The 15,648-nt window shown below is 37.3% G+C and overlaps 1 protein-coding gene across 1 annotated transcript in view; it reads right to left on the bottom strand.

Moving 5' to 3' along the window:
- HFM1 (helicase for meiosis 1) overlaps positions 1–15,648 on the bottom strand; it is a 53,625-nt gene that overhangs the window by 17,546 nt on the left and 20,431 nt on the right. The window contains exons 3-15 of the mRNA XM_015870389.2: positions 14,911–15,027; positions 11,120–11,225; positions 10,748–10,931; positions 9,441–9,538; positions 8,941–9,062; positions 7,490–7,802; positions 6,543–6,760; positions 5,548–5,595; positions 3,387–3,457; positions 2,471–2,603; positions 765–916; positions 314–391; positions 18–176 (exon numbers count right to left, since the gene is read on the bottom strand). Coding sequence (XP_015725875.1) covers positions 18–176; positions 314–391; positions 765–916; positions 2,471–2,603; positions 3,387–3,457; positions 5,548–5,595; positions 6,543–6,760; positions 7,490–7,802; positions 8,941–9,062; positions 9,441–9,511 — 1,365 coding nt within the window. The 5' untranslated portion in view covers positions 9,512–9,538; positions 10,748–10,931; positions 11,120–11,225; positions 14,911–15,027. The remainder of the gene's footprint in view (positions 1–17; positions 177–313; positions 392–764; positions 917–2,470; positions 2,604–3,386; positions 3,458–5,547; positions 5,596–6,542; positions 6,761–7,489; positions 7,803–8,940; positions 9,063–9,440; positions 9,539–10,747; positions 10,932–11,119; positions 11,226–14,910; positions 15,028–15,648) is intronic.

Genomic DNA, 15,648 nt, shown 5'->3' with positions numbered 1-15,648 from the left:
TAAAATGCAACTCTTACATCTTCAGCATTTGGAATTGTTGCTGAAACTGCTACAAATCTCAAAGGAGGGACATCACGATTCTCTGAAAGACGCCATAGAGAAGACTGAACAGTCTTCATCCGACTGACTACAACTTCCAATGTTGCGCCACGGCTTTCATCCTTTACAACATGCACCTAGTAGGAATTTTAAAAACATTTGCAAAATAGTTCTCCAGTTATATTCTAGACATGCGTTAAATGCTGTATTTTCTAAGAGTTTTCCTTTCATCTTCAAGAAGAAAACAAGCATATAAAGTCATTAATTTTCTTGCCTCATCTATGAGAAACAGTCGCACAAGCTGAACTATAGAGTTGTCTTTCCACCTTCTAGTCATGCTATCCCATTTCTCCTAGGAGATAAAAAGAGGAGGAAGATGTTTAAAAGACCAATGCACGCCTGAAATAGAGTACACGTAGGCATATCTAACCTTTAACACATCTTTAAATAAAATCTGTTAAATAAAGACAAGCTAACTTCAACCTAACCTATCATGTAGGTTTCAACTGACACACTATTATATGATTACATGAGTATGAATGCTGATTATATGAAGCAAAAGCATGCAACAGCAGTTTACAGAGAACTATAAAGATCATAATGCTGTTCTGAAAATTGCTATTCATTATTAAAATAAAGTAAAAGCGGACCTGGCAGCATACAATTGGTAGTCTACTAATATCTGCTTATTCTATGTTTCTGTAAGAACTTGGACTGAAACCTACAGGTGTAGTGATAATAATATGAGCATGATGTATTTCAAACAAATCATCCACCACTGTATCTCCTGTCAGTTCCTTGCAGCTGAGTCCTATGGGTCCAAATTTTTCTTTCCAATCATCAAAACGTTGACTGCACAGAGCTTTTATTGGAGCCACTAAAAATAACATGAAATGATCAGTTATATCATGAACACCAGACCTTCCACAATATTAATACAATTTCTACATGCAGATGTCTTCATGAATTCTCCAAATTTCAGGTTTGTTCTCAGATCCATAACATTAACAAATGATCTTTGCACAAGGAGTATGACAATCAATTTTGAGCTTTAGGTCACAGTTTTTCCCTATCAGCAATTGGAAGGAGATTCCTTTAATTAAGGTTATTTATGCCCTCTCTTAATCCTGGTTTTTTCCTCAGTCCCGCATGGAAAGAATCACTCAGTTATCAAATGCTTTCTCACGGACAGAAGAAACCACAGGAAATATCTTTTCTAATGAGAGATCATACAAATACCAACTTTATTCCTATTTAGAATGATGTGAGCACTTCATATTCAGAGAGAAAGGGGAGTTATATCTGAGAAACCACTCACAAACAGAATACTGCAAGAAACCAAAGTCTATCTAAATCATGTGTATATTTAAGTGTCATACCAGCTAACATGGCTCCCTAAAATTCAGCTACCAATTCTTAAAGTTGTTTCCCAGCAGCTTGTATACATACTAGTTTACACAACTACCAAGAGCTAATTCACATACACTGGGCCACTGACAAGCTAAGTACTGCAGAACTCTGTACATACTTCAATTAATATCCCTGTTTCTATGTTCACAAAACTGACATGTCTCATTCTTCATCGCTAAACCTGGAAAGCTCAGATCTGATTCCACCAGCAATTCCTTAGTGAAAATTTCAATCAGATGGTTTGTATCAATTCTATCAAAGCAATCAAAATCCTTAGAGGACAGTGAAGTTCTCTACCTTGTCTGGCTCACAGAGAAACTACGACCTATGCCTTTTTATAAAAAGAGTAGTTTACAATACACAGTACACTCTGTGTCAACACCAGCATCTCAAGAATTTGAAATCACTGAAATTAAAAATAATCACAAATAGGGCAGAAACTTCTGAAAACACAAAGACCAATGGTTAATACCAATGCTGACAAATATATCCCTATATGAACACTGGGACAAAACTGACCAATCCCATCCACTTTACATGATACGCATTGAGTTCACCAAAAGGAGAAAAGTTTCCAAATGTGACTATCTTCAAACATTCTTTAGTTTCCACATAGATCAGTTAAAATTCATGAAGACCATGTTGCCTTTGAGCAACAGAAGGAATAGACAGAAAGCAAGAGTCAGTATGAAACCTTCTCAGACAAGCAAATGTAGAAAAAATATATTCTCTTAGAGCAATACACAGGCACACAAAAGATATGGCTTAAATTCTGGCTCTGCCATTAAGAGTTTGGTTTAGTTTCATTTGCTCCATTCTCTCCTTTTCACATACACTTTGCCTTATTAGAGGACAAAGTCTTTACAAGATTTTTATCTGTATTAAGCTATGGTGGTCACTATACAGTACTGTTATTCATATGAATTCAGTATTATTAAAGCACCCAACCTATATCTCCACACTCACAGAATGAAATTTTCTACTGCTGTCATCAAAATGCTTAGAGCTGCATAATACTTACTATAAACAACTTTAATATTTAACCAAGGCATTGGGACTTCCATAAGTAATCTGGTAATAGCTAGTTCGAACATTACAGTTTTTCCAGAGCCAGTTGGAGCACAAATCACAAAATTTCTATCTGTATAAAGAAGCTGGAAAAGAATGGCACAGTAGTAAATATAACAAAGCTATTGTACTTATTCACACATTCCAAAAGAACTGTCTAGGTGAAAAGGACACACACACACACACAAACACTACACTGATATACATAGTTCCATAGTGAATTTTGTATGAGGTGCAAAGCTTAAATGAGAGCAAAATAAAGAATATATTTGCAATACATCTGAAATGCAAACCAGAAAAATATTGCTTCTCTAAGGTTATTATGCAAGTCTGCCGTTCTGTGACAAGCACAAAAAAGCCAGTAGCTTAAAAATCATGCTTAGAAGCTGTGATGAATGACACCGGTATTTCCTAGAGAGTTGGATAAAATTGTTAAATGCTTTTAAAGACTGGTTGGACTGATTTCCCCTCTTCACAGTACCTCACAATCTCAAACTGTTTGTTTGCTTTTAACCAAGCATATCTGATAAGAATAAAGGATGGGTAAAAAAGCACTTTTCCAAATAGACATTCTTCACTAAAAATTTTCTTAATACTCCTTTGAACGTAATTTAAAAACATCAGCAATCTGTGTAAGTACACGTACAATTTCTCACAAAAGTATTTAAAATTGAGGAAAGTGAAAAGAAGTTCTAGTCTCTTCTCCCAGCTGAGCAGAATCCTGCTCAACTACTTCAGGAAGAGATTCTAGATATCTTGTAGCTTTCTATTTCGTTTTCTGCTTCGAATATTAAGATTTCATTTACATTCATGCAATATGCTTACCTACAAAGTACTACTTGCAGCTGCAGCTAATGCTTCATACTTACATCATCCAAAGCTTTAGACTGGGCATAGTTGAAGTATGGAAACTCCTTAAAAATGCACCTAAATTGGGTTGCTTGAGAGCATTAAGGAATTGAAAACAACAGAGCGAAAAGTTTAACATTTCTTTACAAATTGTGAAAGGAATTTAAATTTAAATTTGCGAATTTAAATGCAAATTTACATTTTTCATTTAAATGCAAATTTAGAATACATCACAATTACCAAAAAGTAAGTCTCAGGATTATACCATAAATCAAAAACTTCCTCCATGGAAGCTTCATGGAATTACATGCAATTATATCATGTGGAAGTGTTTGAAAGAGTAAGCAGAGCACTAATGTTAAAATACCTGCAGTGTCAAATGACTCTTTACATCTGTTATATAGCAGAAATTAACAAGCACGGTATTGTACGCCCAGTTATGGAAGTAGTAAAGAAATCCTATGATCTCCTAATGCTGATGGTGCTTTTAAAGGTTTTTTCAATGATTAATATTATGTATTTTCCAGACAAAAACGTCCCTATCTAAAATACAAGTGAGGCTAAAGAGAGCATTGTTTCATTATAGATCCAAACAAGCAAGTTGATACTTGCCTGGACTTGCACTGAAGCCACACAAGCAGCCGAACTGCAACCATCTGATCAGGCTGCAGGTGGATGCAAACACAGCTGGATGTAGCACCAACAGCAACACTAACAGTGAACAGCTGAGGCTTTAAATGAATGTTACATTCATTTTAAAAGATCAATAAAAAGGTAAAGAAAAAAAAAACAAAAAACCACCAAAGCATTAAAATCAGAAATTAAATAAAAAAAATATAAACAGAGATTTCTTTTAAATGCTTCTCTAAAATTACTCCCCTAAATAAATGACCCAATTTCAAAAGAAGAAACCACCTGTAACACAAAGCATCAGTACTACTGAATAGTTATTTGTTTGGGATACTATGTTAATTCATAAACTGTTCATGAGAATGTAGCAGCCTTAATGCAGCCATTTGCTCTTCATGATACTTAGCCTATCATTTGACATCTTACTAGCAACAAAATGTAAGAGTGAAAAATGCAAAAAACAGTTTGTCTTACCAATGGATGGTTACCTATGTTATAGATTCAAAGCAGGAATAAGAAGAACTAGCATAAAATCTGCTTAAAATTAATGACTGGAAATATAGCATATACATACAAGACCAAATACTGATCTGTAAGAAGCATGTTGGTTGCTCTGAAATACTACCTGATTGAGCAAAAGCTACAGAACAGTGTTTTTCAACATAGACATCACCATTAGCTGTGCATTTTTGCCAGCCATGAACAAGAGCCTGCATGCCATGCTTGTAAAAATCTGCACCAGTGAAGGTGACTGTTGTTGCCTCTGAGGAAATGCAGCACCCATCACCTCACTGTGCTCATATCCACTGTGTAGTCTCCATAAACATTCAGCAACCACCAATGAATTTCAACTGGTGCAATTTTATCCACAAGGAAACATTCAACACTACACCTTTACTTCATACACACTCCCACAAGGGATGCCATTCTGTCAGACCGCCCCTCTGCTGCCACATGTCATACAGCAACAAACTGAAACAGAATATTGGTGGGAAGGATCAACCTCTACTGCAACACCACCAACATTCACCTCTGACACTGTTGGCCAACATCATAAAATAGGAGGCCTTGCTTTCTGAGCAGCTCTCACAATAAAGCCTGCTTTCTCTTGAGAATATGGGACAAAAAGTAGGATTCATTTTTCCTAATGAGTCCAAATACTAATTGACTTTTTTCTTTAGAGTATAAGAAACTACATATGTTTATGTGTGTCAGCATATATAATGTAGCCTTAAACATATATTCTGCAAACTAAAAATTCTACAATTTTCTTTTTAAAAATAAGTTGCTTTGAGAATAAAACATGAACGTTTTAAATATGAATAAATTTACTTAGCAGTGAATATGTCTATTGTCCTATTTTCAAACTAGCTTAGGAAATCCCAGGCATAAACACCCATTCATCATTTGATTCCCCCTGGCACTATGTTGCAGTTCAAAACTATTACAGAGTAATGCATGAGTTCCTATGGCTGCAAGTTAAACACAGCAATTTTGTAAATATAGAAGCACTGTAGATCGGTAGACCAGACACCACAAATAAAAGGATACGTATTTCTGTAACAGCCCTCAGCATTTCCAAGTTTCTTCCCGCAGTTCCTAAATAAAAGTAGATATGTTTATAAAAACAGGTTTCATTATTTTCAACCAATATCCATGAAATCCTGACTCTAAGTTATGCGTTCTGTGAGGTGCCACAAGGCTGTACAGAACAAGGAACAGGTGATGCAGAAGTAGCTGATGGGACAGGGAGGACAGAAGCTCATCATCTGAAAGGATCATTTTGGTAGTCCTGTGCTGAACTCTGGTTTCAGGATGTCTTGATTGTGTTAGAGAGCTAAATCTGGATGCGGTACTTACACATATGAGAAGAGAGTTAAAAGTTACACAGAAGTGCTGAGAAGAAGGGGACAGTCACTTTATCCAGCTCCCTGACTTGTTTTCCAGTCAGCCCATTCCACAGGAACTCAGGGGATTCCTCCTTCCTCAGGACAGAACTTGGCATTTGACCCTACTGCATTTCATCAGGTCCCTGCCAGTCCCTCCTCCATGGATGGGTCTCTCTGAAGAGCAGCCTGGCTCTCAGCTGTGCTCACTAGTGTCTATCCCCAGTCTGGTAACATCTGGCAATTCTTCAGGCACACTGCACCGCTTCCCCAGGTCGCTGACAGGGATGGTGGGCAGCCCAAGTGCCAGGACAAAGCCCTGCCTCTTTGCTTGAGGCAGGCATATGGGTAGAGCACAACACACTAACCAGTCTCTCTGTGACAACCATTTTGTAACACACTTGTACTAGATCCACTCATTCAGACCTTAATATCTTGACTTAGATAGAAAGCCATTGTAGAAAACAGTGTTCCTCAGCTACTCTAAGATCACACAAAAACCCTTGCTGAAGTCAACAAGCAGTGCCCTGCTCTCATCCCCTCAAACTAGACTGGAGTCTAGTAGCTCTAGCACAGCAGGCAATCAGACAGGAATCAAGCTCCCCATTCCTGGCCAACCTCCAGACCTCTCTTTCTACTTTCAATAGAACATAATAATACCTGTCATCTCCAGGATCTTTGAAGCACTGGACAATGATCTGTGCAGGGTAAAACCTGAGTCTGCAGTCACTGGAGGGTGACGATTTTCTCTCCATATCTCTTTTTTTGCTTCTGTCATGTTTTCACTTGTATTAAAATGAGTATCAACTGCTTTCATATGCATTGAACTATCTTTAAATTCTGTATTTTTATATGTACAATCAGGCATTTTAAATAAGCTGCAAAAGATGAAGGATTCTTATTACTCTGTTGTATGTTAAATAGTTTCTCCCAGATTTGAACAATAAGCACATTTATATTAGAAACACAACTAAAATGTTACAGTAATAAGAAAAGCATATATCCAGTTCTATTTGACCTGAAATTCTTCTACATGAAGATGACTCTTTTCAAGATATATTTTAATCTTAATTTCATCCCAATAAGAACCTAAAAAAAAAAAAGTTAATTCCTTGTCCAGATGTATTCTGAACATTAATAGTACATTAACTGTCAATCTCTGCATAATTAAAAATTGAGAGAGAGACATATAAGGTTTGAGAACTGAGAAGAGCTGGGCCTAGGAGAAGTGCTTATCTGTAAAGCCTCATCTCCTAGACAGCATTGAAATCATGCTGTGAACTGCTAAGGATACTCCTCGTTGGCTGAAAAGCAAATGATCCATCTTCTTGCTCTTCACAATAGATAACGAACTCAAAAAGGTATTTTCAATAACCTGTCCTATCTAAAAAGTTATCAACATTAAAAAAAAAACTAACAAAAAACAACAACATACTTATCCTCCTCATAAAGAGCCTGAACTCAGGACATTTAATTGCAACTTCTTTTTTCTTTGCATTGAAACGATTTAATGTCTGGAGCTCAGAAGATCTAAAACTCTGCATTTGAGAAACAGACCTAAAACAATCACACAGTTGATGAATTATCTGAGTTGACTACAAACATACCTTCTTCTAAAAGCTGAATGAACACTCTCATCATCACCATTTTCTGGAAAATTAGTTAATATTTTAGTCTGTGAGAAATCTGCATCAGGCTGCTGAAAAATCTTTGTTCCTATTTTATATTTAGCCTGATCAGGAGAGAGAAACATTGAAGTCATTTGCAGACTTTCATGCTTATTTGTTCTTTCTCCCACACATAATCGGAGCATTTCTTTTTCGGAGGCTTTGCCAAAATGAGTAGGTGCTGGTGATTTGTCATTTACTTCCTCAGTGATATTCTTACGTTGTTGTATAAACTTCTGGTGCTTTATCCCTCCTAGAACAGACAATAACATTCACTCATATTCCTATTTATACCCATTTCTTAAACATCTTCCACATAAAAATCAGTCAACTTCATATATATTACATGAACTTATCCTCCTATTGTATTGCAAGAACTCTCTATATTTTATGACTCATTCTGACAAATACATCTCCTGACAACTAAAAAGTTATAAAAATAGGGCCAGTTTCCATGTTTGCTATTTAAAGAAATGGAACAAAGCTACTCCTGTGCACTACGAAGTAGATGAAAATTACTTCCAGACACATCCTTCATTTCAATCCCAGAAATCTGTGAAATGGAAAACCGTTACCCTGCCTCAGCATGTAGGCAGCCTGTTTGTAAAACTGATACGATGACTAGACTCGAAGTACCTGCTAAGAACAGCTGTGAGAGAAGACCTGAGATCTCAACAGCCAAGATTTCTAGTGAAGTCAGTCTGGTTTCACAGTCACCTTAGTTATGATTCCTACGTTTAGCTCTTGGTAGGATCAGTGTCCTGATCTGAGTGACTACAAGCACTGTCATTCTCTACACCCAGCAAGAGGCAATAGCAGAAACGAGCAATTGGATGCAAAAAGATTAAAGAATAGCTGTATTACACAGCCTTCACTTTGACCTGATAATCCTTTAACAACAATGACCAGGTTCTAATTTATTTATTTATGTGTTTAAACTTCTGAGCATGAATGTGGGAAAATAAGAGGGGAGACAGAGAGGGGACAGCAAGAGAAGAGAAAAAGGAAAAAGAAAAATAAAAGGGAACAGGAATAATTTGGGTTCATATAAACCCCATGTCTTGGGTGGGAGAAGGTCATCAGGTTCACACACTGCATTATTCTTGCAATTGCTTCCCACTATTCCATGAAGCACAGTAACACAAAACAAAAAAGCATACTCCTTACATTGCTCCCTTCTGCAGAGTGAACTTGCAGGCTGTACGTGCCCAAAGAGAACTGCTACTAGGCCAAATCTCTTCTATAACTAAGATCATGCCTCTGAACTAAAATATGTCTGCATTTTCATACATAGAATACTCCACAATTCACAGCATTACAAGAAAGAAGAGGAATTATATGTCAAGTTAATTATCTGTCAAGTTATTTAAAAAGAATGCCAAGTACTTTACCCAACATGCAACTGCTGGCTGTGCTTGTTTCCAGTTCCCTCTGTAGCTCCTCTGCAGGTGGAATTTCATCAATTGCTGGAGCAGGTGCGATCCACCAAATGTCTGACTTGTTTTCTAGATCTCTATCATAAAAATGCAAGGTAAAAGCATTCTTAAAGCACCCTCTGCAATACCTAGATTAAAACTACTAGTCATAACACAGTTTCTCCTGCTTAAAAAGCTTTTTAATTCATGTGACTTGTAATCACAGTAAATTTAAGAGGCAAAAATTCAGCTAAATTCTTCTTATACCCGGAAGATATACTTGCATTATCCAAATCTTGTTAGCTACACTGAGAAAAATATTTGAAGGTACGAGTTGATGGAACCATGACATTTCTAGCCTCAAGTTTCCATTAAGAAGTGGAAAAGGAAGTCACATAATTAAATCTGCTGTTAAATGATTCAGAGACTGGAAACACTTGGGAAACAATAATACGTATTTAGCAGTAAATATTTACCTTTTTTTTGGATCTGGTCTTTCATAAAATAAATTTTCCAATGAAAAAACCTCATCTGCAGAGCTGAACATTTTCAAATCAAATGTTAATCTCTAGATCTGTAAAAGGCAGCACAAATAACTGAAATTAGGTTTCTAGAACTGAACCTGTACAAGGAACATGCATTTCATCAGTGATATAAGTGCCAATATTTCATCTCTAGATTTACTTTTGCTTTTACAGATCTTGTCTGACCCCATAATGTGGCTTCATAAAAAGCATCTCCCCCATGATATAATACAGATCCTATTAATTATGACCAAAACATCCTTTAGGACAGTACTTCAAACAACCTTTACATTACCACATGTCAGTAGGATGTAACTGGTTAATTCTGATGGTCCAGGCAGAGCTTTTCTCTATCTCATCTTTAACTCTAATGCTCAAATCCGTTTAGACATCTGCAGACTAATTTTTTTTCTCAGACTCTTTCCATTTTGATGAAAAAATAACAATAATAGTTCAATATTTACCACTGGAACAGACTGCCAATTTTACAAAACAAATGAATGGCCCTATTATTTTAAGTGCATATATAAATTCACAAGTGAATCAGGCTTCTTTTGCACCTATAAGCAAATTGCTTACCTGGATAACTGGACTATGGGCCCAATTCCTTAATGAGATTTGTTAGGAAACAACAAGATCACAACTTATTTCTACTGTACCAGTTTTTAAAATACACATTAATAAAAGTATTATTCTGTTAGCACCACCTGTAGGCATTAGACTGTGTTTACATGTTTGTGTTGAAAAGTTCCATAGCTCTTTATTTTGCTTAAGGATGGACTGAAGAAGCAAAGATCTCACAAGAAGAATGCCACAGAAATGAGTGTGTAATCCTGTGACTATCATGATTTAGATTCTAGAATTTCAAACAAGAAAGCTGCCAATGCCCACACTGCATTCCTTCTCAGTGCAAGTCTGTATCACTTCTGCAAACCTCTGTCATCCTCCAGCACCAAGTTTTGCCATTTCTCCCAGCAGGAGCAGCATTAGAAATCATACTAATCTAACAAAACAGGCTAATTTTCCCATTCTACGGCATATACGAAAACATACTGAAGATGTGCAGGTGTTCATAGGAGCACCACCAAATAATGGTTCACTTACAAAGGGACACGTGCCAACTCCTGTAAGCAAAGAACTTCTGTATCTGTTTTTAAAGAAACAGTTTCCTACAGACATATGGGATTTTCTTCTGTTTTGAAGCTGCTTTGCTCTTTATTTCCCTAAGCCTTCCCCTTGCCTCAGCCCCCTGCCTTCACCTCAGCAAATTCTCCAGGGGGCGCCAACGGAAGGTCGCCACCTCCAGGGAAGCCGACCCAAAGAAACGCTCCTGCTCGCTCCCAGCCGTGGAGAGGTGCCCTTGGGCTGGAGGCAGGGATCATCCCCTCCTGCCAGCGCTCATTCCCGGCTCCCACAAGTCCGACGGTCCCGTCTGCTCTCCTCCTGAAACCGAGGAGGACGAAGCTGTCAGGGCGCCTCCCGTCACCCCCACACAAAATGGCGGCGGCGGCGGGGAGGGCGAAGTGGCGATGCTGCCTCACGCTCGCTTCCCCTGAGCCCGCTGCGGTCAGAGCCCCGTGCACACACTCGGTGCTGCGAGCTCCGGATTTAAGGCTTGGCCAAACATGGACTTGGAATTATTATCTTGTCGGGAAGCTCGTACTCGTTTTTACCCTGACACAAATCAGCACAGGAGCCTGATTTCTGTATTGTGTGCCTGCATTAGCAAGAGGGTTCCTACAGGAGGGAGAGATGAACACACTGAAAATGTTGATCCTTAAAATATTTTCTAGTGATTTTCTGAAAAAAAAAAAAACAAAAACAAAAAACCCGTAGATATGTTCTTACTGCTGCATTAGGGTAGCAAAGGTGCCTCAAACAAATTACATGCAGTGAACCAGTACCATGTAAAGGATCTGCGAAATGCAGAAGTGGGTTGCTATCATCCTCCAGCAGAAATGCTGCAGCTCCCAGGTTGGGACTTGCCGTTAGAGCACAGCTTCCCAAAACAGAAACTTAAAATAAATTGCAGAACTGTCTCGGAAAGACTCAGTTTTGAGCTGGTTCAAAGCTTTGTGCCATTCAACAAACACTATAGATGCAGTGACTGTAAACATGTATTTCCTCATACATAAATAGATGAAAAGGAGACTTCTTCTCAAATACTGATTGATTTTAACATAAATAATTTTTATTTGAGCAACTTTTTTGTTTTACTTTCTTGAGAATATTAATTTTTAACTTTCCATATCAAATTGTTTAGGTATGTGTGTTCTTCAGTGCTGTGCAAGCCCTGGTCAATTAAAAGGGTGCAGGAAAGGTTATATTCATTTGTACAATTCTTTGTATAGGAGTTTGGTTTTTTTTTTTCCCTTTCTTTTTACTTCTAACTGCCTATTATTTGACTTGCATCAAAACTATTTAATATTACAGAATGCCAAAAGTGGCACCAAGTTTAGATGCTTTCATCCATCTTCCCATTCCTACTTCCAACATGACAGAATTTTGGCCACCACAGAGTAACAAAAGATTTTGTGATAAACAGCTTAGAATACAAACAGGATTGCTGATGAACACATTGTCTGAAATTACATTCTGAAACCACCAATATTATTCACTAATTTATATAAAAATGGGGATGTTTTGGGGGACTAGTCATTGTATTCTTACAATAAATTCTGAAAGCAGAAAACATTTTTACTTCTTACTATTAGAGAAAGCCTTCTTCAATTCTGGCCTGAGGCAAGTTTCCATCTTAGTTCACAACATCTGCTTTTAGCTGACCAGACTTTAAAAGTTTAAAGCGATAATACAAACAGTTCATTTTTTAAAGCTATTTTTTCTTCGATTCCCTTCCCTAGGTGACATCTCCCTCAACACACATACACAAATCACATAAAATATATAGCAAAGCAGTCTCTCAACAGCTCTGAGACAGTTTAATTTTTGATTTCCCTCAAGCCTAACATCTGATCTGCCATATGCTTTGAGTCTTTCCAGCTCATAGAGATACATACTAAGCCATAAGCCTCCATATTCTAGAGCAATGCAACTAAAAACAAACAAAAAAAAAAACCAAAAAAAACAAAAAAAAACCCACACAAACACCAGACATTGGTCAGTGATCCATATGATAACACAGTAAACCTCATACTAAACACAGATTTGTTAGAAGCTTCAGTTTTCCTCAGAACTTAGAAATGGAACAGATTGGTTATGAACAAATGAAAAGCAGAAAAACAAGGGGGCCTAAGAAGAATGACAGTTGTCAGTATCCTATTTCAGTTTCCTTTGTCCAGCTTTATGCACAACTTCAGAGATGTGACAGCATAAGCACTGGTCTCCAAGAAGTGCCTCACCTCATAACAAATCACTGTGAAACATCAGGAGGTCTTAAAATCACAGGCAAGCTTTAAACTGTATGATTTTGTACCATACGCTTGAGATTGTGGCAAAGATTCGCTTATTAAAGAAATCATAGTAAAATATAATAAATTTTAAAAAATATATCTGCAGTTGTAATATTCTGTTCAGTCAAAACCAGAAAATAAAAATATAGCACAAAAGAGGTTGCCCAATTGAGGAAAAACAGGGGTGAATTCCTTCTGTTTTGTCCTACTGACTAGCACTCATTTGGCCCTGTTGTTGCACCCTTGCAGAAACTTAGGCACGTTAAGTAACTTGACTCATGGAAACTAAAGTTACTCATGTGCATAAGTGTTTGCAAGATGGGGAAGTCTTAAGAGAGCTAAAGGCAGCTTCCCCTGGAAGCTGGCAGTGCTGCCCTGCATGTCAGCCAGAGGGGATCTCCCAGACTGATACACAGTGTCGCTCCCCTGGGTCCCACTGAACAGGCTGCTAGTGCCTGCCCCTAACATATGCTTTTCCAGGAAGCGTAGGTCTTGACCTTTGATTTTTATGTAGCTAAAGTAAAATATATTTAGTGTATGGTTTTTCATGATGAGTTGGTGAAAACATTTTTTATTCCTTCTTTACTTTCACTCCCTGTTTTCACTTTCCTCATCCATATGTTTTTTTCAGACATGAACTGCTCCTATGAAACCCATCAAACTGACTAGCTACCAAGGACCGTTTTCATTATGTACAGTATTTGCATCTTACTTCTAATTAACAAAAGAACCATATTCCATATTTATAACTCCACCCTGAACAAATCTCATCATGTACAAATGTCATTTTGTGTAAATCAATATTTAGAGAGAGAAGCAATTTTGCACAGACAGAAGAGATAATATTGAGACTAGACCTTTCAGTTCACACAGCTGATACTCTGTAGTTTTTGTATGTTTAATTTGTAGGCTCTGTTGATAACATGAGGTAGGCAGAGAGCAAATAAAATGAGATCAGTGCTGTGGGAGCATTTGTTTCATCAGTGTACTTCCTAGGAGGCAAGCAGATACTGACCTCTTCAAGGTGCTCATCCACACTACACTGTCTTCTAAAAAGAAAAACAAAGGTTTCTAGAGGTGTTTCTACTCACCCCCTTTGTTTTTGATCCCGTTCCATTAGTAAGCTTATTTTGATTAAGATCCTGAAACATACAATGTTTAAAGAACCAACATGGTGCATGTCTAAGGTGAACTGCATCCAGCCTGTATGATTAACAGCTTGATGTAGTCAGGCCCAAAGACATATGTGTAATTTGAGATAATTCTGATAGTTCTTACCATCTTTCCTGAGATGACAGTCTGCTTACACAGTTATTTCTAATAATCTTCTGTACTGTAGCTGTGCAGTGCATTTTAAGTTAGACAGCAACAATATGCCAATTAAGTTTCTGCAGAGTATGTCATCAGAACACACTACAGATCCTTAGCTTTTTCAAACTAGGTCCATGTATACAGATTTTGTTTGATCTCTGTTCCACGTCAGCCTGGTTTTGAAACAAACTGTAACTAGAAGATAGTTCTTTATGATATGTTAGTTATCAAGAATGTAATCTATACTGATACAGTGGGAAAGAATTCATGCATGAACTGTCATGATGAGGGCCTTTGAAAGGTGTGAGAAAACCATACTGCTGTAAATGCAAAAAGAGGTTGACATTCTATGTTGAGTACACCATAGATATTGGTCTCACTGACTTTCTTCTGCATCTCTATTGCACAAGTCTTGAAATCATTTGAACAGGATATCTTCCCCAGTTTACCCAAACAGATATCTATTTAAATTTCAGCAATGTAAATTTGGTTTGAAAATCCTTTTATTTGAGTGTAATTCAAAGTTTGAAAGTAGTGTCTTACATTCTGCTGTGCAGTAAGCTGTACACATCATTCAGCTTTAAGCTGTGGCGCTTGAGGCCATTTCACCAGTTCTAACACATTATCTTAAAAAAAAAAACCAACAAACAAACATAAGATTATATGAGAAGCTGCAGAATTAGAAGCCTGAATACACTCACATTTAAGAAACTGTCCGTCACCAGATGGGTTCGTTTCAAGTAAAGTGCAAACTCCATATTGCAGGACGTCAGGAACAGGTATTACATCAAATTGAACATGTTCTGGGAAAGTTCCAACTGAAAAGTAAAGGCAGTGACTGAAGCTTAGGGATTTCTCACCATCACAGAAACCTTTGAGTTCAAATTCCCTCTGTACTTTGGCACAAAATGTTGAAGATGGTTTACACGCGCTCAGCTTAGCCTCAAAGTAACACAACAGCTTCGGTGACAGTGGAGAGCCAGAGATATCAACATGTTGCAAAGAAAGAGAAGAACTTCTGTCAAACTACATTTATTGATAAAAATGGAAGAGGCAGCAAAGAACACTGTTGGAAAATGCAGTATGTCGACACACAACCAAAAGAAACAGAGCTAGAAATGAAACACTTTTATAACAAGCTGACTACTGACAACGATACAGAAAGTAGGTGACAGCATTTCAAAGTCAAGACATTCTACATACTTGTTGATGTGTTTACAACATAGATGAAAGAGCAGTTTCAAGACTGCACAGAGAAATGCAGGCTGACACATTGACATTGATAAAGTTTTTAAAACATCTTCTCATATAAAACCACGAAGAAAACTTTGCAATTTGCATATTTAGTCCAGATATTCACTAATCAGTCCTGGTACTTCTTAATTCAAGCTATATAGATTTATTTACTTTAAGACACAAAGAAGGGGATATATACTTAA

The sequence above is a fragment of the Coturnix japonica genome, chromosome 8 (assembly GCF_001577835.2).
Source record: "Coturnix japonica isolate 7356 chromosome 8, Coturnix japonica 2.1, whole genome shotgun sequence".
Taxonomy (NCBI): Eukaryota; Metazoa; Chordata; class Aves; order Galliformes; family Phasianidae; genus Coturnix; species Coturnix japonica.
The sequence above is the reverse complement of the archived record's forward strand: the minus strand, read 5'-3'. Positions and strand labels throughout refer to the sequence as shown.